General features: G+C 41.5%; 1 protein-coding gene across 1 annotated transcript in view; it reads left to right on the top strand.

The window, feature by feature from the left end:
* The window catches only part of shank2a (SH3 and multiple ankyrin repeat domains 2a), a gene marked incomplete at both ends in the record, with an annotated part of 136,275 nt that overhangs the window by 17,409 nt on the left and 98,293 nt on the right, over positions 1-20,573 (top strand). The window contains 4 exons of the mRNA XM_083995006.1: positions 4,268-4,419; positions 6,434-6,601; positions 9,044-9,160; positions 15,588-15,665. Of these exons, the coding sequence (XP_083851132.1) occupies positions 4,268-4,419; positions 6,434-6,601; positions 9,044-9,160; positions 15,588-15,665 (515 nt within the window). The remainder of the gene's footprint in view (positions 1-4,267; positions 4,420-6,433; positions 6,602-9,043; positions 9,161-15,587; positions 15,666-20,573) is intronic.

The following is a 20,573-nucleotide window of genomic DNA, read 5'->3' as shown; positions in this document are numbered from 1 at the left end:
CCGACCCGTGAACTCGTACCAGATCGAACTGGTATGACTTCACAGGAAGGAAAAACACAAAGTACGAGTTTCTTTGAACGCACCATGAGTTAGCAGCCCCCGCCCTTGTCAGGCATCAATTGGTCCTCGTGCTACGTCACCACATTCACGCGCATCCCTTGGCTGCACACACAGCCCTTCATGCCGTTCTCTCTCCTCATTGGATAACACTTGTATCCCACAAGGAAAATTTTCTCCTCGGGTTACAGCAGAGCAGAGTGACGGAGAGACTCGTGTTTAGGCTGAAACACTTCATGTAAGTGATTGCTGACGGAAAATAGGACTATTTAGGACTTATATTAACAAAAACATTCCACTGATATCTGCTTTAATCTTCTTCCTGCTGCTCACACCTGCACAGTTAGAGAAATCCAGACTTGTCTCACCTCCTTTAGAAGAGACCATCCACCACCTCTTATTCTCCAACAGTGTGAGGGCAATGAGAAATTATTTTTTCACACACTTGAAAGTTGCAAAAGAAATCACAACAATTCCGGAGGATTCATTTCCTCCGCAAAGTGTTTTGTCCCTGTTTCACTGCGCTGGGCTCTGTTTTCTCTTGACCGCCTCACAGGAAGAATGAAAATGAAACGAGCACACACTAAACACACACATATTGTTCATGTTGATAACATGTAACCTATAGGCTATATACATGATATAAAATTGTTTAACTGTAACTCTCAGATCTGCTTTTGGAATTATAAAGTCACCAGACAACAAACGCCAAAGCTACACCAGTTTATTTGCGTAGACAAAATAAAAAAGAATCTAGTTTAGCACTGTCGAGTGGTAACTTTGGGGGAAATTCATTTGCACATCATCTCTGCACTTTTATTAAAAAACAAACTAACTACTTATTTCCTTTCGAATATCAAAACTGAGAACCCTCATATTTTTGGGTTATTGATTTATATACAGTATTAGGCCAACTGACCTATTGCAAGCCAAAGTAAAGCTGTAAAAGTTATTGTGCCCTGTGTGTGTGTCCAATTCCCACGGGTTACATTTGTTTGTTTGTTTTTTGAGAGTGAGATTCACGTCACAGAAAATGTAAATAATTATACCAATAAATAACAAGAACATGTGAGCAATAATCAAGCATAAAGAAATCAACTCAAGCTAAATAAAAGAGGGGAAAGGTTTTTATCTAAAATGTAATTACAGTAACATTTTTTTTCTCTTGTTTTGATCCAAACTCACACAGGTCACAGAAAACATCTCAATGTGTGCTTAATTAGACACCCACCTGTGCAGGTCTTACTGCAGTGGGGTCGCATGTAGCCTGACGGATCATTTAACTTCACTTCAGCTTCACTGAACTGCATATCCCTTTTTTCTGCTGCCTCTGGCAAAGATATTCCCTCAGTAAAGATGCTCCACTTTGTGCCGTTTCTCCTGGATAGGCTGATGGCACTGGTTCAAAGATGCACTTTACCTGAGACTCCCTCGTAAATGCGTGAAATGAGGACACAAGTTGTCTTTTTTATGACCTCATTCAGACTGAAATATACAGCGACGTCTTAATCACCTCTAATTATTTGTGACAGGTGATTAACTTGCTTCTCTGAGTCTTGTTAACATCTGTGTAGAGTTGATAATAACCTGATCAGTGACGAGAGGAAAAGATCTGAGATAAATGTTAAGTGTTGATTCTCTATCAGACATCATTCATGCTAATCTTCTCTTCCTCTTTAACCTTCCTCACATTCTTCTGCTCTGAACCATTTACGACTTCACTTCAGCTGGTTTTTGCAGGTCGCTGCAGAATCATTCAAACCTGAAAACCCATCACTTTGGCACAGTGAAGAGTCTCTGACCTCCCTCAGGTGAAATGTGCTGCTGTTGTGAGAGGTGTAAAGTAAACAGCCTCAGAGAAAACAAAATACACGATACAACTTGGAGCCAGAAAACTTTCTCTACATAGCTCCCCCTACAGTTTTGGATTGCATACTTTCACTGTTGTAAACTCCCTCCCCCCGGCCATGTGCATTTGTTTTCAATGAAGCCGGCAAGAAGGCAATCCCTGGAGCGATGACTACAGAGGTCGATAACATTATATCATATTATATATAACACCGGGTCAGAGGTGCTGATCTTGCAAGGTTGGTTTTCAGCCAAGAGACGCTCGGGGAGACAGAGAGCCTCCACTCTCCCTCTAACAAGTCATTTAACCATCATAATTAGGGTAAAAATCTTGAATAGTTCCTCTTAACACCAGGGTGTTGATTGTTTTGTTATTTGTGAAATTTACATCAATGCATCCATTCTGTACAGTTACAGACCCTCTCCATTTCCCTGCTCTTTTTGAGACAACTATGCGTAAAAATTAATTAGAAGAACAATAGTTAAATGATAGTTAAACCTCTGTACAGTGTAAAGGTAAATGTTTATGTTTATGTTTAACTCCATACATTATAAAGGTAGATGTCCATGTGTAGTGTGATTATAAATCAGGTCTAGGCTCTATATTAAAACAACACTATGTAGGATCCACGGTAGCTACTGGTACTCTGGTTGCCATTGCCGGTGGTGCCAGTGCCGCCATCATTAACGGTACCGTTGCCAGTAGCCATCATCGTTGCCGTGTGGCCCAGCACAGGGCGCTGGTGTGTGGGTGAGAGGAGCTCAACACTTGTTCCTACCTGCACACGGAGCGACCCCGCTCAGGCTGCAGCGGCCCCATTCATCCTATTAACCATTTCTACCACTTCAATGAGTTTAGAAACATTATTTAAAGGTTGACAAACTAAAGTATAGCATACAGCCTGTATTAAGAGCCTTCAAACAAACTGTCAGAACTTCCAGAAACTTTGTGATGTCACAACTAAGCGGTCACTAAGCCCCGCCCACCTGGACACACCATCCAATACTTGCAGGATTTGGTTTTTCTGAGTGTTTTACCTGAAACTGATCTATTCAGCCAATCAGAAGAGAGGCTCAGAGCCTTCTCTCTTCTGATTGGCTGACACCAACCTGTTGTTACTAGAGCTCCAAGAGAAGCTGAGAGAGGAGATGTAAAACTACTACTCAGATGGTTTTTATAGCTTCTTAAAGGGATACTTCACCCAAAATCAATAATTCACCAATTTTCTACTCACCATCATGCCAAGGAAGGGTTCAGAGAACCTCCGGGGGGGGGGGGGGGGACTTTACTCTGAAAGTTCTCCAAACCCTTCGTGGGCATGACGGTGAGTAAAAAATTGGTGAATTATCGATTTTGGGTGAAGTATCCCTTTAAAGATAAAGCCCTGGAGAAGACATGGAGCTCTAAGACCTGCACTTGACTGGCTCTGTCAGGACGGATGCTTGTTGCTTTTCTCTTTCCCTTTCCCTCTGGCTGTTACACAAGACATAGTGCTCATACAGAGCGGTGCCATCGGCTAAGCAGCAGAAGGGAACACGGAGGAGTGGAGTCAGATTCATTCAGGTGGAAAAATAACAAGTAAAGGCAATGTTCTTTAAATCATAGATCACAATCTTTTTAAACTCACCTTAAGGTGGACGTGGCAGACTCCCTATAAGTCGATAAATAGAGTTCAAATACAGATGTATTACGGGCCCTCTGTGGCTTTAGCTTTGATTGCACACAGTCACTCACTCCTTAGCGTCTTCCTTCACAACAAGCCTCACCTCTCAGCAGGTGGTCGTAATTATGTTCCTCTACGGAATATGTGGCATCTCCACAGGAGAAACACTGTTGACTGTATCTTACAATAAAACTAAAGAAGCTGCAGAACACTCCCCCACCCCCACCTCTTGGATTCACAACACAAACCTGAAGATCAGTTTATTTAGACTTGACTGAAATCACTGTTTTTAACCCCTGGAGCTGCCAAATGCTTTACAGTACCTGCGTGTTTCACAGCTGCAATTACACCGTTTGCTCAACAGACTCAGTGTCGTTGTGGGTGCAGCAGCAGGTGAGCCTGAGGTGAAACTTAAGGCAGACTCATCTGAGGGACATAATATGATCATTTCACCTGAGATGATAATTATCACATTTAGTTTCTCCTGCAAGTTGTGCTGTTGCAGAATCAGCATCAGACACTGGAGTTGTGAGCACTGCTGCTGAGGTTTTACCTGCAATAATTCATTTATGTTTGTTTATGAGCTTGTGAAAACTCATAATACTGTAGTTCTTTAGCGCTTTTTCTATAATTATAAGATGTAATTGTTTCTGCTTTGTCAGTCATAGAAATGTTGTGTCCCTGCTTTGTTTTCCCAGAATGCCCACTGACATTTGCAGCTCACCTGGACGGCATGGTGGACATGATCAAGGTACTGAGGAACGGAGGAGCTCACCTGGACTTCAGAGCCAAAGATGGCATGACCGCCCTGCACAAAGCCGCAAGGTCCAAGAACCAGGTCACACTCACGGTAAAGGACCAGGAAGACCTGTTCACCTGTTCACCTGTGCACCTGTGATGTCACAATAAAAGCCTGGTGTTTTCCAGATCAACATGTGCAGCACTGGTTTTACAGCATCAGGGTTTTGTAATGCACACAGACCTGTCACTGAACAGTGTGAAGGCTGAACAGAAGGTTAAACATGTTGGTGCAGACTGGCTGAGACAAGAAAAGACTTAGTGCACTTTAATAAACAGGCAATTTACTATCACAGTGTTCTTTCTTGTTTTTTCTCTGCTGTCATTTTAAGCTTCAGCTGTGATATTTTAATTAGTTGCAGTATGTCTTAAAGCTCCATATTTTCAGTTCTCTGTTTTATCTTAAGTGTTGATAGATGAATTTAAGAGCCAAAAACCGTCTCACTTTACATGTTGTTCGGATTTTTAAATTCAAATACTGATTAAATAATGAAAGTCTTAACACATGTAGTTATCGTTACAGTAGCATAATTCATTAAAGCTTCTCTTATCTATATTGTATTATATTATATTATCAATATTTACATTTTATTTTAAAGGTACCGTATCTTACACTTTGAGGTGAGGTGGAGTTTGATTTTTCAAATCAGGACAACTCCTCCTCCTAGTTTTAATACTCATGCATGGACATTGACCTGGAAAATAATAAGACTCATGCCAGGCTTCTTTTTGTTGATTTTTCCTCGGCGTTCAACACCATCCAGCCGCATATGTTGGTGGAGAAATTAATTGACAATTTTAATTTAGATTTAGGCCTTGTAGGATGGGTGCTTGACTTTCTTACAAACAGAACCCAGAAAGTGAGGGTGAACACAACTCTGTCAAAGGAGCTGACCACATCCACCGGCTCACCCCAGGGCTGCGTCCTTTCCCCTCTCTTGTACATCTTGTATACAGATGACTGTCGTAGCCACCATGTAAACAGACACATCATTAAATTTGCAGATGATTCTGTAATTGTTAGCCTTCTTGAGGATACAGAGGACAGCCATGGCCCTATTGTAAATGATTTTATTTGTTGGTGCAATGATGCTTTCCTCCAACCCAATGTTACTAAAACTAAAGATATGTGTATTGATTTCAGACAGAATGCTCCAGCTGCCCCCCAGAGCGGTGTCATAAATGGTCAAGTAGTGGATGTGGTGACCACTTATAAGTATCTTGGCACCATGTTTGACAACAAATTTAAATTTGATTTCAACACAGAAGCGCTATGTAAGACAGGACAGCAGCGCCTTTTTTGTTTAAGAAAATTACAGTAGCTGCATTTCAAGTCGATAAGACCTTAATGACTCTGTTCTACAGATCCTTTATCGAATCTGTCATTTCTTTTTCTATTATTTGCTGGTATGGCAACCTTGGAATTAAACATAAAAATGCCCTACAGGGTATTGTGAAGGTTGCTAGCAAGATTGTGGGGACTCAGTTTGTTGATGTGAATTGTTTATTTAACAAGCAAGTACTGAGGAAAGCTAGGAGTATCTGTTTAGACGGTTACCCATCCTCTTAGCTCTGAGTATGTCTGGCTACCATCTGGTGTGCGATTATGTGCCCCTAGGGTGAAAAAGAACAGGTACAGACATTCGTTCATCCCCACTTCCATTAGGGAGCTCAATCTGGTTGAACGATGATGGTGATGATGGTGACGATGAGTTTGATATTGACGACGATGATGATGTTGTTGATGCTGATGTTGGGGATCTATGTGGTTGGCACTTAACCCAAAATGTGCCTTTTGTTGAATTATTGTGTTTGTTTTTAGATATCTATTGGAGTGTTGTATGTATGTGTTGGAATGTATGTTTTTATGTTTTTAACACCTAGACTGCAACCAAATTGCCCAAGTTGGGACAAATAAAAACTACTTGACTTGAGCTTTAGAAATGAGGTTTATTGTGATGATGACAATTGATTGGCTACAGACCTTGATTGCTTCATCATATGTCAGCCCCCTCTCCGATCCAGTCACCGCCTCACACTCACACCTGCCTGTTGTCCTTCCTCAGACGCTGCTGGAGCTGGGGGCTTCTCCAGACTACAAGGACAGCCGTGGTCTGACTCCTCTGTACCACAGCGTGGTGGTGGGAGGGGACCCGGGCTGCTGCGAGCTCCTGCTCAACCACCACGCTTCTGTCTGCTGCCAGGACGAGAACGGCTGGCACGAAGCTCACCAGGTAATCATACACATAGACGGAGAGAGATACATGCACAGGAACACAGGGAGGGTTTTGGCTGTGTGTTTAGCTGGAACAGCTTGTGTTGGGAAAGCATTACTAAAGCACACACGGACACACACACGCAGCCTGCTGTGGCTGTGGGCGACCGTCTTGGCAGCTGTTCCCTGCTGAAGTAGATAAAGCCATTTAAAGGGAGCCACCCTGCAGCAGTGACAAACTATGAGCGTCTCCACACACAAACTGCCGTGCGTGTGTGTGCACACGTTCAGACCATCAGCTTTATCAGATCGCTTATATCTCTCTTCCTGTCAAGTTGCAAAATCTCTGCCTTCTCCCATCTGCCCCGTTTCAGACACGATAACAATCAGCTGTCAGACAGGACAGTGAACCCCTAGCTGCCGGCTCAATGGAGCAGGCACGAGCACCCAGAATGCCCTGGGGCCATGAAAGGCCACTTCTGAGTATTTACAGTGATCTACGAATCCTAATCCTTCCTCACAGCCTCGGATTCACACATGTAAAAATAAACCTACTGTAACCTTCATGATGTTTGTTCCAGTATTGTGTGAACAAGTAAAAACGTATCAGTATCAGTATATGACCACTCAAAGGGATAGTTCACTCAAAATTGAAATTTTACTCATTATCTACTCACCCTCATGTCGACTATAAGGGCTGGGAGAAGTTTCAGAGTCCTCCGTGGCTTCTCTGAGTTACGGGGGGTCTCGGCATAGCAGTGCATGTCCATATAACGGTTGCAAATGGATACCACTTTTCTTCGTAACAAACAACAGACTACATATGAGCAGCATGGAGGTATTTGGATGTTTTTTGGTGTGTCTTTTTGTTACAAAGAAAAGTGGTATCCATTTGCAACCGTCATATTTGCAACCATCATATGGACATGCAGTGCTCTGAAACTTCTCCCAGCCCTTAGTCGACATGAGGGCGAGTAGATAATGAGTGCAATTTGAATTTTGGGTGAACTATTCTTTTAAATGATCTGAAAATCCAGTTATCCTATAATAATCGTTTTATTAGTGTGCATGTACAGTAAACACACTCATCACATTAATCCTGTTACAGCCGTGTGCTCGCCAAATCAACTGTTCTCACATTCTGGGTGATGATCTAAGGTGTGAAAATAAACTTTATTTTATCCAATTCAGCAACTGACTTTAATATGCTGAAGTCCTTTTGTCAAAATATTAAAAAGCAAATAGAACAAACAGAAACATTAATGCTTCATAGCTCCTCAGCGAGAATTTACAGTTGAACAAATGTTGTCATTGCCACCATCGTGTCCTGCTTTGGATTCCCTGAGAGACTGTGGAGAAGGTCCTCCCCTCCACTACAGTCCAATAGATGATTGTCCACACTGTGTCCAGTGAACACAGAACATCTCTGAGCCGAGTTTTCTCACATGACAACTACAATAACTCATTTGGTTCAAATATAGAGCTTAAAATCTCCAATAAGTAGGAGGTGGTAACTATAAACTGGACACATTTCTGGAGCTCAAGTTTCATTTTTAGCTTCACACAGGAAACCACAACACTGACACATAATCATAGAGGATATGATGTCATCAACACCAATGAAACCACGATTAAAGTCACAGATTTCCTTGATTTTAAGAATTGATGGAGACATTTGGGGAAAAGTAAGAACACAAGCCAACAACATATGGAACAGAAGTCAAGTTGTTTAGACATTTTAATATGGAAAAGGTACAGATCACAGCTGAAATGAGCAACTAAAACAAGAATGCAACAACACACACAACAACAAGGAACACATGCAACAGTCCCAACAATACAACACGTTTCCTCTTTGAGATGATGGTTTCTTCATCACTAGTTAACAGAGTCTTCACAGTGGAGGTGTGAATGTGAATCTCAGTCTCTGAAGCCGCTGAGACCAGATTCATTTAAAACTCGAAACAAAAACAGACAAATCAAATCAGTCTTACCAATACACCAGCCTTATGTGTCTATGGTTGATAAGCAGCCATTTGTGTTATTGTTCTTTCTTCATAAGCCTCCCAGTCTCTGAAATAAGCCACGGTGCCAAACATCTGACTGTGGCCATGACCCCCAAACATTAAACACATTCGCTGTGAAAATTGGCTCTTAAGCAGCTTCCTCTGTTTCTAATTGCCTCACAGCCTGATGGACGTCTTGCAGTTGTGCATTGCATTATGTTTGATTCGCACATATGTTTATCAGATTATTGTTAAGCCTCATCCTTTCTTCCACCCCTTGATAACAGGGTTCAAACTCAGGCTCCAGCTGCGTCTCCTCCTCATGTGATGATGTTATCTCCTCTGCAGCACACTGACATCTAGTGTTCAAGGCCTCTTACTGCAACTACTGTCATCACTACTGTTATTTCACAGTGAATCTCTATGTCTGTGTGTGTCTGTGTGTGTGTGTGCAGGCTTGTCGTCATGGCCACGTGCAGCACCTGGAGCATCTGCTCTTCTATGGAGCAGACATGAGCGCCCAGAATGCCTCGGGAAACGCCGCTCTACACATCTGTGCCCTATACAACCAGGTGAGCAGGGGTGTGTGTGTGTGTGTGTGTGTGTGTGTGTGTGTGTGTGTGTGTGTGTATCACCGCGACAGATGTGCCTGTGTGTTATGTGACCGCACACACCACTACTGGATCGACCTGCTACTATTTTAAGCAGCTGGGAGCAGATCTATCAGGAGAAATGTGGAGCATCATCTCTACTCTACTGTATGTGTCTCATTAAGGGGAAAGTAATCACTCACACACTCCAGAGTCAAACTAAATTGTCATTTTGAATTATTCACTAATAAAAGTTGTGATGTAACTTGGAATGAAAAAAACAAACCTAGTTGAGGCTGGAATCTAAACCGAAGCATCAATAAAGACGAGAGGAGGAAACACACAACCAACAACTGAGGAGACGTAAATTATTGAATTGTCCATAAACAATTCATGAAACACAGGTTAGAGGCTTTTAATAATTCTTTATGTTGAGCTCAACCTGCACCGATGGAGAGTTTTTAACCACAAACTGGTGATTTAGGCATTTTCCACCAACATTACTATTTAAATTTTACTACAAAATGCTGCCTGTTCCATTTATATACTGTACAATTCCCTGTGTATAGGAATTGCTGCATTGACACAAAATTAACAAGAACAAAAAGAAACTGAAAACAAGACTTCTCCTGTCACAATACATGATAATATACAAAATGAACTAAATTAGTTATTGCATTATCTACAATCTGTAATACTAAAGAAGAAATACGATTATTTTTACAAGCTCAGCAGTGTCCACAGTGATCAGTAAGAGCTGTTCAGTCTTTAATATGGTGCTTACAAGGCATCATGCAGGTTCAGCTCATTTGTTGCTTTTGTAACAACAGAAAATGAATCTGGACCTGACTTTTGCAGGGTTCCCACGCGTCCTGGAAAATCGGGAAAACCTGGAAAATGGTTCACCAATTTTCCAGTCATGGAAAAAACATGGTAAATGAGAAAAAAAGTCAAATGTCCTGGAAACGCTTGAGTTGTCCTGGAAAATGATTTATCACAGCTACCAGAGCTCTATTCGACTTTTTCAGACCCTTCTAAGGATTTCGTTTTCCAAAAAAAGAAAAAAGAAAAACATGCTTGTGCTGTGCTATGATAAATTTGTCATAATTTCTAAGCCATAGACTGCACATTTTTAAATCAGATTTATGGGGAGAGAATGACAGAGAGGAATAAACATAGAAACAAACTGATTCAATTTACAAAATAAGGTACCATTGTCGAAAAGAACACTTCTCCAAAGCATGAATGGGACAGGGGATGAATCGGTGTATGGCGTAAAAACTAATGTCCGTCAGACTGTAGCAGCTGAAAATGTCCTGGAAAATGATTTCAAGAAAATAGTGGGAACCCTGTTTTGTGATGTGCTGGTTCGCTGACACCCCCTGCTCTGTGACGTAAGACACAACCCCCTGTGGTATCAGAGCTGGAAGAAGAAAACGTTGTAGCACACGTCTCAGCCAGGTTCAAACCTCAGTCACCTGACTCTACCAGAAGTGATTCAGCAGATGTAAATACTCACCTTCACTGTGTGTGCAGCTGCTTCTGCGCCTGCAGACTCCACCTCATTCACTTCTGCACACTCTCTTCAGGCTCCTTCTTCCCTTCTCTCCCATGAGGGAATTATATACAATTCTTCTTGCATGTTTATTTATCATGTTCGTGTCTTTGAGACCACTGCAGCTTGGAGTTTCCCCAAGAGTGCAACCACACAGTCACAGTCTGCTACTAATTGCTTTAAATAGTTAAAGAACGAGACGTCGCCCTGACAGAAGGTAACAGCTGCCGTCCAACACTGATGTGGAAAGTCAACTTTTTAAATTTGGTTAAATCTTATAATATGTTCATTTATATTGTTTTCTGGTTTATAAGTACATGATGGTGACTATCATTTATTTGACAGTTAGAACAGAATAGATCAGTTTAACAGAGGTTATGGCCTTCAGGAAGAAGCTGACCTCTAGTCTGTTAGTATTGCATTTGATTGTCCTGCACCATCTTCCAGAGGGGCTGGAGGGTGAGCAGTGTCCAAGACAGGACGAGAAAGACACAATGACAATGCAACTGCCAAATGCTTGGCCACTGCACCAGACAATGTCGCCATCTTGGATTTGGCCTCTAGAATTAATTCATCATTCAGGATAAATCTGACAATACTGTATTTTCTAAAGTAGCTAATCCAGTAAAAACACCAGGCCTAGGACTGTCAGTACCTCACTGCTGTGTGTGTATAGCCTGATGGACTGTATTTTATTCTCACTCTCAGGCCCCGTTTACACGACAACGCTCGCAGGTGAAAACGACAACATATTTTATCGGAAGTGCCTTTTGTTTTGACGGTGACAGCGTTTTGGGGGCTTAAAAACACAATAAAGTGAAACCACCCTCCAGAGTGGAAATCTTAAAGGGCTAGTTCAACATTTTGGCAAATTGGCCCATTGCCATAATCCCTATAGTCATAGCAGAAGGTTTGTTACCTTTAATTGTCGGTGTAAGCTATTTTTAAAACGGCCCAGCCGAGCCGCAAGCTGCTCAGAGCTACGCTACGGAGGCTCATGGGATTTCTTGGTTTCCCTCATCAAACTCTTCAAATACACAATCCAACAACTCCAAAACGCTCTGGTGGACAAGTTGTGACCTGCACATTCACCAGGCTATGAGATAATAACAGATTGTTACCAGACGGAGTTGTTTTAGAGGTAAATTCATGCAAAACTGCTGATGTGCATTGCCTTCAGGGACAGTTTTTGGCAAGCAGTTTCTGCATTTGCCTCGAAAACAACTCCATCTCATATCGTTCCGTTATTATCTCATAGCGTGGTGAATGTGCAGGTCACAACTTGTCCATGAGAGCGTTTTGGAGTTGTTGGATTGTGTATTTGATGAGTTTGATGAGGGAAACCAAGAAATCCCATTAGCCTCCGTAGCGTAGCTCTGAGCAGGTTGCGGCTCAGCTCCGCAGTTCTAAAAACAGCTTGCACCGACAATTAAAGGTACAATATGTAAGAAATCTAAAGCAACTGGCCGTAAAATCCTCCTAATATGTCACAGAGACTCAGGAATAATGTTCATGTAACATGATGAACTCACCAACAACAATAGCACAGCCAGAGTATTCGCATTAAAACTCTTTTTTTGCAGACTGCAAATCATGTTTATGTTTTGAATTTACGTGTTGGCATGTTGCGCCACCTAGCCCTCTCTCCCAGTCACGGCGGCGTCAGTGACATTTCAGCCTCCGGTCTGCTTCCACTGAGCTGCCGCTACGACTGGGAGAAAAAACGAGATCGCTGTGTTTTGAATTTGACTGCAGTAACCGATTTTGGCCACATTCTTACATATGGTGCCTTTAAAGGTCACAAACCTACTGCTATGACTATAGGGATTATGGCAATGGGCCAATTTGCCAAAATGTTGAACTATCCCTTTAAAAACACTCCACCGTCGGGTTCCCGTCTAAAGGGTGGTGTACAACATCGAATTCAACAAACTTTTGCATCACTGTATGCACGCAGATTTCCCACAAAAAGCTCATGAAGGAGATAGAGAAACTTTTCATTAATGAAAGAGTCATTTTTAAAGATATCAGGGAAACATGAACTAACAGTGTGTTGGTTTTCATCTTTAATGGGCTTTCCTGATGATAACTTTCTGATAGTTTCTCAGTAAGAGATGTTTAGTCTTTAATTTGTTGCTTATTTTTTTTAATACAAGGCAGCGTTACAGGTTCGGCTTGAAAATAAATGTGGACCTGACGTTTGTGATGTGCGCATCCAGTACCTGAATGTGCACAGAATAGCTGAAGCATCTCAAATACCACTTCACTTAAAGCTGTCAGCGTGCACTATAGTTAAAGTTCAGCAGCAGCCTCTAACACTTGTTTGTTCAGCCACTCATCTGAGACCGTTTTACACGCTGCCCTTGGAGAGCGGCCAGTTCAGCAGAGAACCAGCTGGCTTCCAATCAAAAACAGCCTCAGTGTATTTGAATCAAGTCAAACATTTAGTTCCACTTAAGGGAGATAATTCTGTTTCTGTGGCCGAGGACCCGTTTGCTTTTGACCTTTATGAAATGGTCTCAATCTTCCACCATTCTCCATTTATTAACTTGTGCTGACTACTGAGGAAAAGGTTGAAGGTGTGAAACACTGGGTTGGTGTCAGTGAATAGAGGAGGAAAAGGGTTTTAAAGGTTCTCTAAAACAGATTTTAAACAAGAAAACAGCAGCAAACAGCTGTTTTGTGCAAAGATACTGTGGAGTAATGGTATCCCGAGCAGAGAGTGAGGCCACACTCCCTCTGTCTGTTACAGTATGACACACAGGCTCTGCCCACATGGCTCAGTTCAGTGCGTAGCGTTCAGGTGAGAGTGTGCTAACTCACCAGAGGAAGAAACCAAGTCTGGCAAAGACAGGGCTGGGACCAGGGCTCAGGTGGACTCACAACTGCTTTTTCATGTCTGTTTTCATTAGTGACGGCTAAGTAACAATAGCTAACCAGCTTACCAATGAATGTGTGCAGTTTATCCTGTACAACAGAGAATCGACTGGAAACCAACAGATGTGTTCTGTATTAAACTGATAGGAGACGGACTGTTCCATATTTTTGAGAATTACTACAGTACAAATCTATGGGAGAATAATATAAGACCTGACACACCACCCAAACAGAGAATGGGCTTTTCATTGGTCATGTGTCATCATCAGGGAGAAACTTGATTTAAAAAAAATGGTGATCAGCAGGTGTAGATCAAAGGGTTTGTTTTGGCCTGAGACGCTGATGGTCTTATGACGATGATAATCAGAAACTTTAATATGATGAAAACAATAAAATTGATTCTTAAAGATATAGCTATTAGTTAAAGTAAAACAAATAAATGACAAATTAGATAATTCAGGGAACCTGTATGACCATAACATCTGTCTTTAAATAAGACAAATGATAAAAAAAGAAAGAAAAATAATTACTTGTTTTGATATTTTTTCATGATGTTTTATTCTATCAACAGTAATAGAAGAAATGTCACCAGACAGATCGCGATGGCTAAAGCAGCGACAACAGTGGCTGCATTTGTGAAACTGAGGGGGTTGAATTATTCTGCTATTGGACCTTTCTACTGTATGTCATAAATAATCATGAGCTCTCACTTCCTGATAGATTGAATCCTCTGAGCAGGACGTTGCATAAAGACGTAAAAAGCTAAAAATGTCCTGCTTGCCATGATTTTCAGCCACTAACACAACATGAAATGCACAAGAAAAATCCATTTGAAGCTAAAGTTTTCATGGCGTGCAAGCTACTGCATCCTGCATCACCCAGGAAGACTCCTGCAAGAGGAGCCACAGTTACAGTACAGTGGTTGATGATGAGGATGAGGATGTAGAAGAAAATATAGGTAAATCTAAATGATCTCCAGTCTCTGACTCTCCTCTTTCTGCGAATCATCTTCTGAAGACAAAATGCCCCCTGCTTCAATACACAGCTCTGTGATGTGTCACACGTTTCAAAGCCTCATTATAAATGTAGCCTGTATACTGTAGAGAGAGAGAGAGAGAGAGAGAGAGAGAGAGAGAGAGAGAGAGAGAGAGAGAGAGAGAGAGAGAGAGAGAGAAAACATGTCGTGGGATTGCTCCACTCTGGATAGAAACGTCCATGAGTAAAAATAACACACTGATGCCCGTCTTATAAATAAGATGTTAAATGTCTAATCACAGATGTTTGTAATACTGAGAAGCCTGCACAGATTGTGGTTGTGTATCAGTATCTGTTTGAGACTCACAGCAATGTTTCAACTCTCAATAGCTTATTGTGGATCTAAAAAAAGTATTTATATTCATGTGTGTGTGCACAGTACATGCGTGGTTGAGCACTTTGTGGGCGATTTGTGCAGTAGATTCAAACCCCTCAGCACTCTACATCTCTCTGTTCTTTCTCTCTCTCTCCCTCTCTCTCTCTTTCTCTCTGTCTTTTCTCTCTCTCTCTCTTTCTTTCTCTCTGTCTTTTCTCTCTCTCTCTCTCTCTCTCCCTCTCTCTCTCTATCTATCTATCTATCTATCTATCTAACTCTCACTCTCATTCCCTCTTTATCTTTGAGTAGAGCAATAGATACACACTCAACAGCGAGTGAAGCTCCATTCCTGCTATAGGTAATAGATGTTCTGTTGTCTTTCTTTTATATTTCTGTGTCAGTGCTGGGATGTTGAGACATTCACACACACTCACCACCTCCAGCTCCTCTCACTTCTTCTTTTTTTTCTATTGGAGAAATGTGACTAAATGTGACTGGAAGCTAATGATCATCTTCTCCCCTCAGCAAAGTAGGAGAATTTAAGGACCTCCGTGTTGAGTGTTTCAGATGTTTCCTCAGCTTCGTTTGGTTTCTCCAGCTTCTCTCTCTCTCTTCTTCCTCCCCAGGATAACTGTGCCAGAGTGCTGCTTGTTCGTGGAGCTGACAAGGAAGTGAAGAACTACAACAGCCAGAGTCCATTTCAGGTAGAGTCGGATAAAAAAAAAAAAAAAAAAGACTCATCTTCACTACTGTTTGCATGTAAACGATTATAGTAGATTGATTTCAGCTTTCGCTGTAGGAAATAACATTTTTAGTAGCAGCACATTTTCTTCAGCTCATTTGTTACCATGGCAACAGTGTGCAAAATGGTCAAGGTCAGCTGCAACCAGGGATTGTTGTAAATGTCTTTGCGGCCAGTATTAGATTTGTTTCAATCAAAGAATGGTCAGAGGAGAGGTGTCGTCTACAGAGCGTCCGCTTTGCGTAGCGGTGGAAAACAGCTCCACAGAAGTTTCTTCATTTTTTTCTGAAGGAGAAGATGAGGAAGTTGTGTGTTAGAGAAACAGAAAAAATCACCGGGTTAGAGGGTTTTCATGTGACATAACACATAAAAGAGACACTCAATTGTACAGGAAGTGCTAAAGTTTTAGCATGTGTGCATAATTATGTGAGCTGGTGCTGCATATCTGTGTGTGCTTGTACAGTATGCCTGTAACAGATGAAGTGTGTGTGCTTCAGCAGGGGGAAAAAAAAAACAAATGCTCAGAGCTTCCTATCTGCCTGGATTGACTCATAACCTACGCCTGAGTTACAAAAGAGCTGTGTTCAGGCGTTTATGAAAGGCAGTCCCACAGGGTCCTCGGCTGTCCTCCACAGCCACTCCAGTGGAGCGCTTCATTAGCTGGAGCGCTTCATGAAGGGAGTGAGCCCGGTGCCCAAGCAGAGATAACGTCAGGGTGTTAGTCAGAGTTTGAGCGTTGAGGTTTGCATTCATGGCCTAGATTCAGCTTATGACCCCATGTTGATGTGAACCTGACGTAACCCGCAGCAGCCCCCGTTTCACTTTAAGTGATCCAGGATCAATAATCTGCTCTGTAGTGTTTGGAAGCACTTCACCTAGAGAATAATCATCCATTCAGATGCTACATTTCTAAAAACGATAGCCAGGTGCTGGAAAAATACAGTTTATTTTGATTGCTATTATTGATGGCAGTTGCAGTGAGGATTTGAAGAGAAGTTTAGACTTGAATTTTGAGAGGTAAACTGCTGATGCTCTTGTGTTGTTTGGTGCTGCTGTGAAGATCAATGTGGCAAAGTGATCTGTTATGTAATACGTCAGTCATCTCTCTTCAGGCCCGTAAAAGAACAGGTTTTTATCAGGTGTTTCTGAAGTTATTAAGGTGGAATAACAAAGGTTTATTAATCTGATCATATCATGATGATAAGACTGTATGAAAGTCAATAAGTGATCAGAAACTCGCAGCAGAAGATTCTTTATCGCAGGAGATGTAAACATCAGGTTTTGTTGTCAGTCCCTCAAAAGTAGCTACATCTTGTACTGTAGCAGCCAACATTTGCACCAACTTTCAACACACACACTTGTACACATATACAGAAATGTGTTGTACAAACAGCAGCTCCTCTCCAGCAGCAGAACAACAAGCAGCCACTAGACACGCTGTGGACTCTCACTTGTTTTCAAGTGGAAAAACTCGCTCCCTTGCTCTTACTATCTTTATCACCGTTGCACTGTCCACCTACACACAGAGCCAAGAGCTGAATCCAACAAGTTTAGGCCTGTTTTCTGGGCGGTCGGCATTCTGGGAAATGTAGGATATTGCTAAACCAAGTAGAAACAGATGAAGGGAAGATGGATTGGTGCATCAAAGGCATTAACACATTACCTGCCTTATAACTCCAGTGATGCAAGAAATATTACAAACTTATTAAAAGTGTATAGCAGGATCCTTTTTGTTCACAACATGGCAAACGTGTGAACAGAGAGGAGTTGTACAAGATGTTTGAACCTGGCTGCAGATACTCTGACTGGTGACTTTGTGATGTCACAACTAAGCAGTCACCCAGCCCCGCCCACCTAGACCCACCATCCAACAGGACTTGGTTTCTCTGAGTGTTTTACCTGAAATCTGCTCTATTTTTATTGGATCAATCAGAAAACAGTCAGACATTCAGAAGAGGGGCTCAGGGCCCCTCTCTCTTCTGATTGGCTGACACTGACCTGTTGTTACTCCAGAGAGAAGCCCAAAAGAATGTAAAACTACACTGAGGTGTTTTTTAGTTCTCAAAACCATCACTGAGCCTTCTGACTAAGGAACGACCTACTGTACCCGAGGAGATAAGGCAGAATCAGTTACTTCATTTAAATTACCTTTTATGCCTATTTATAGATTTGCTTTTATGTGATGTCGTATTTTTGTTGTTCCTTTATCGTCTTCTATCGCTTTTATGCAACATCTGCTCTCTCATTCTAATTGTCCTTATTTATATTGAAGTATGGCATTTGTCTTCCTACTACTTTTTTTCTTGGTCCAACTATCCAGCTTTGTGTTTTGACTTTTGAGTCTTGCAGTATTGCTTTTACTTTCATTGTCAAAACATTTAAAAATAAATCAGTTTTTTGAGGCTGCTATATATATCTTCATATCTTTCAACACATTAAATACATCAAGGTAAAATATGGGTCCATTTAGTATTTTTCCAAACCATGGATAATGAGTGCACTTCCAAGTTTTTGTGGTGGAAATGTGGCTTCTAAGCAGCAGGGACGATGAATCGTGTCAGTTGTTGTTTACAAGTATATGGAGCATAATGTAGTACAAGGTGTTTGCAATAGGTCATTGTATTTTCTCATTAAGACACTGCTCATGCTTTTTGTGTCTATATAGTATATGTCCCTCTGTATTTGTGCAGTGTTTTCTGCAGAGTGGTCGCTGTGCTGTCGTCATTTCAGCAGCTGAGAAACACAGTCATTAGGAGCCAAATTAACAACTGCAAAGTGCAAATGTTAATAAACAGCGTTTGCCACCGCTGAATGAGGCACGCTTATGCCGTGCTGCTGCATGTGCTCTTAATTAGGACACTGTGTGGGCGTGTGGCCATGCCATTTGATAATATCATGTGTCAGTTCAGTGTGTGTGTGAGCATTTGTGTGTGTGAAGTGCAGCTCAGTCCAATAACCATTGTTGTATATGACAAAAGGAAGAGAATTTGACCACAGAAAGCTCCCATCATCCTCTCTTCTCTGGATAGAGGGCTTTCAAAGAGATAAAAATTCATTTTCTTTATTTAACAATCCTCTTTAACAGCTGGTCACATCCTCTCCACTTCCTCCAACTCTTTTTTGCTCTTTTCATCTTCTCGCAGTGTTTGCATCTCTCCAATCTCACCTTTGTGCTCCTCTAAGCCTTTCATCCTCTTCACAGAGCCTGATTTCATTTACCTTTCTTCCCTTCTCTCAATTTTCATCTCCACATTCTGTATGTCTCTCCTGCACTTTCTCCCATGCCACTCCTCTAATCTCATTTCTCTCTCCACTCCTCATTATAGTCATTGTCTATTTTCCACTTCCTTCCTCTCCCTTTATTTCCTGCCCTCTTTCCCCCACACACTGTCTTGTTCTTCCCGTCGCCCTTGGCACATACTGTAAGTCAGACATGATTTCCCCATCTGCTTCTCTCTCTCTGCCTTATTATTGGGAGCCACGTGTGGCAAGTCACAGCCACCACTGACATGTCATATAGTACAGTATGCCAAAGTGTTGTCAAAGCAACCCAGAGACTTGTGTCACAGCATCAGCAGACATGTCGTGTAATCTTTGTCAGCGTAAAAATAGATCTGTAAATGTTAACAGAGTCAGTTTTGGTCGACTTAAAAACCCCAATGAGCAGCTGAGTTCTGGTGCCATAGCAACAATTGCCGAGTACAGTAGCCCAGGAGATGCAAGTAGGGAAGCCCACTCTATATTCCCCCATTCCCAGTCCCTCTGTGGGAATTATTAGCAGCAACAGCACCTGAAACATAAAACGATTTGGACGTGAAAGAGACAAATTCCAGTCTGAAGCCGATACTTTGTAGAAAACTATTTTGTGCTATTATTAGATTTTGTGCTCACAGCATCCTTTATTACGTGTAAATTAAAGTTGCTCTTATAAATGATAGAGAAATAGCAATGTCCCATATTTTCTTGTATTTTTAAACTGATCCAGATCAGTTGTTGCTTCTTAGGTGTTTGCTTCTCCCGTGAATCTGTATGCTAGAGTCGACAAAGCTAATCACATCTAGGCTCCAGTGCCACACTTAATACATTATGATATTTTGGCAAATACACTAATTATTGTTGTGATAACATATAAAAACCTTCTCATTTTTCATCTCTTCTCTTTGGTTTCTCTCTGGATCTTTAGTAACAACAGGTCAGAAGAGTGGAGGCTCTGAGCCTCTCTTCTGACTGATTGTTTTCTGAGTTGGGCAAATTCCAGGTAAAACACTCAGACAAACTCTTTAAGTGCTGGATGATGGGTCCAGGTGGGTGGGGCATGGTGACTGCTCTGTTACGACTTCAGAAAGTCACAGAAGTCTTAACATCTGGTTTTATGGCTCAGTTTCTGAATACAGGCTACAGTATGTGCATTTCTCTGTGGACTGAGGCTTTGATACATTCACAGTATTAATATAGAACCCAGACCTGCTTCATTATCACACTACACATGAACATCTACCTATTTACTTTATGGAGCTTTAATATAAACATCTCATCTTTAATCCTACAGAACAGCATTCATTTAAACACACTGTTTTTATAAGTCGTCCTCAGGCTAATCAAGCACTGTTGGACTGAACTGTGAACCAGTCAGAGTGTCTTTTGACAGGTTCAACCATCTTGTACAATTGCTCTCTGGAGGAGGTGTCTTAATTAGACTGTATTGCACCTTCAACAGTGCATCAAAGAATTTGTCAAATGAAAGGAGTCATTTGATGTGAAGTGTATTTAAGTTTATGTTGTAACTCAGTCTCAGTGGCAGGCAGCTGCTTTAAAAAAAAAAAAAAAAAAAAAAGTTATTAAAGACGCAGAGTGCAGCACGTGTCCAGCA

This window comes from Trachurus trachurus (assembly GCF_905171665.1).
Source record: "Trachurus trachurus genome assembly, chromosome: 3".
Lineage (NCBI taxonomy): Eukaryota > Metazoa > Chordata > Actinopteri > Carangiformes > Carangidae > Trachurus > Trachurus trachurus.
This window is presented reverse-complemented; position numbering and strand designations above follow the sequence as displayed.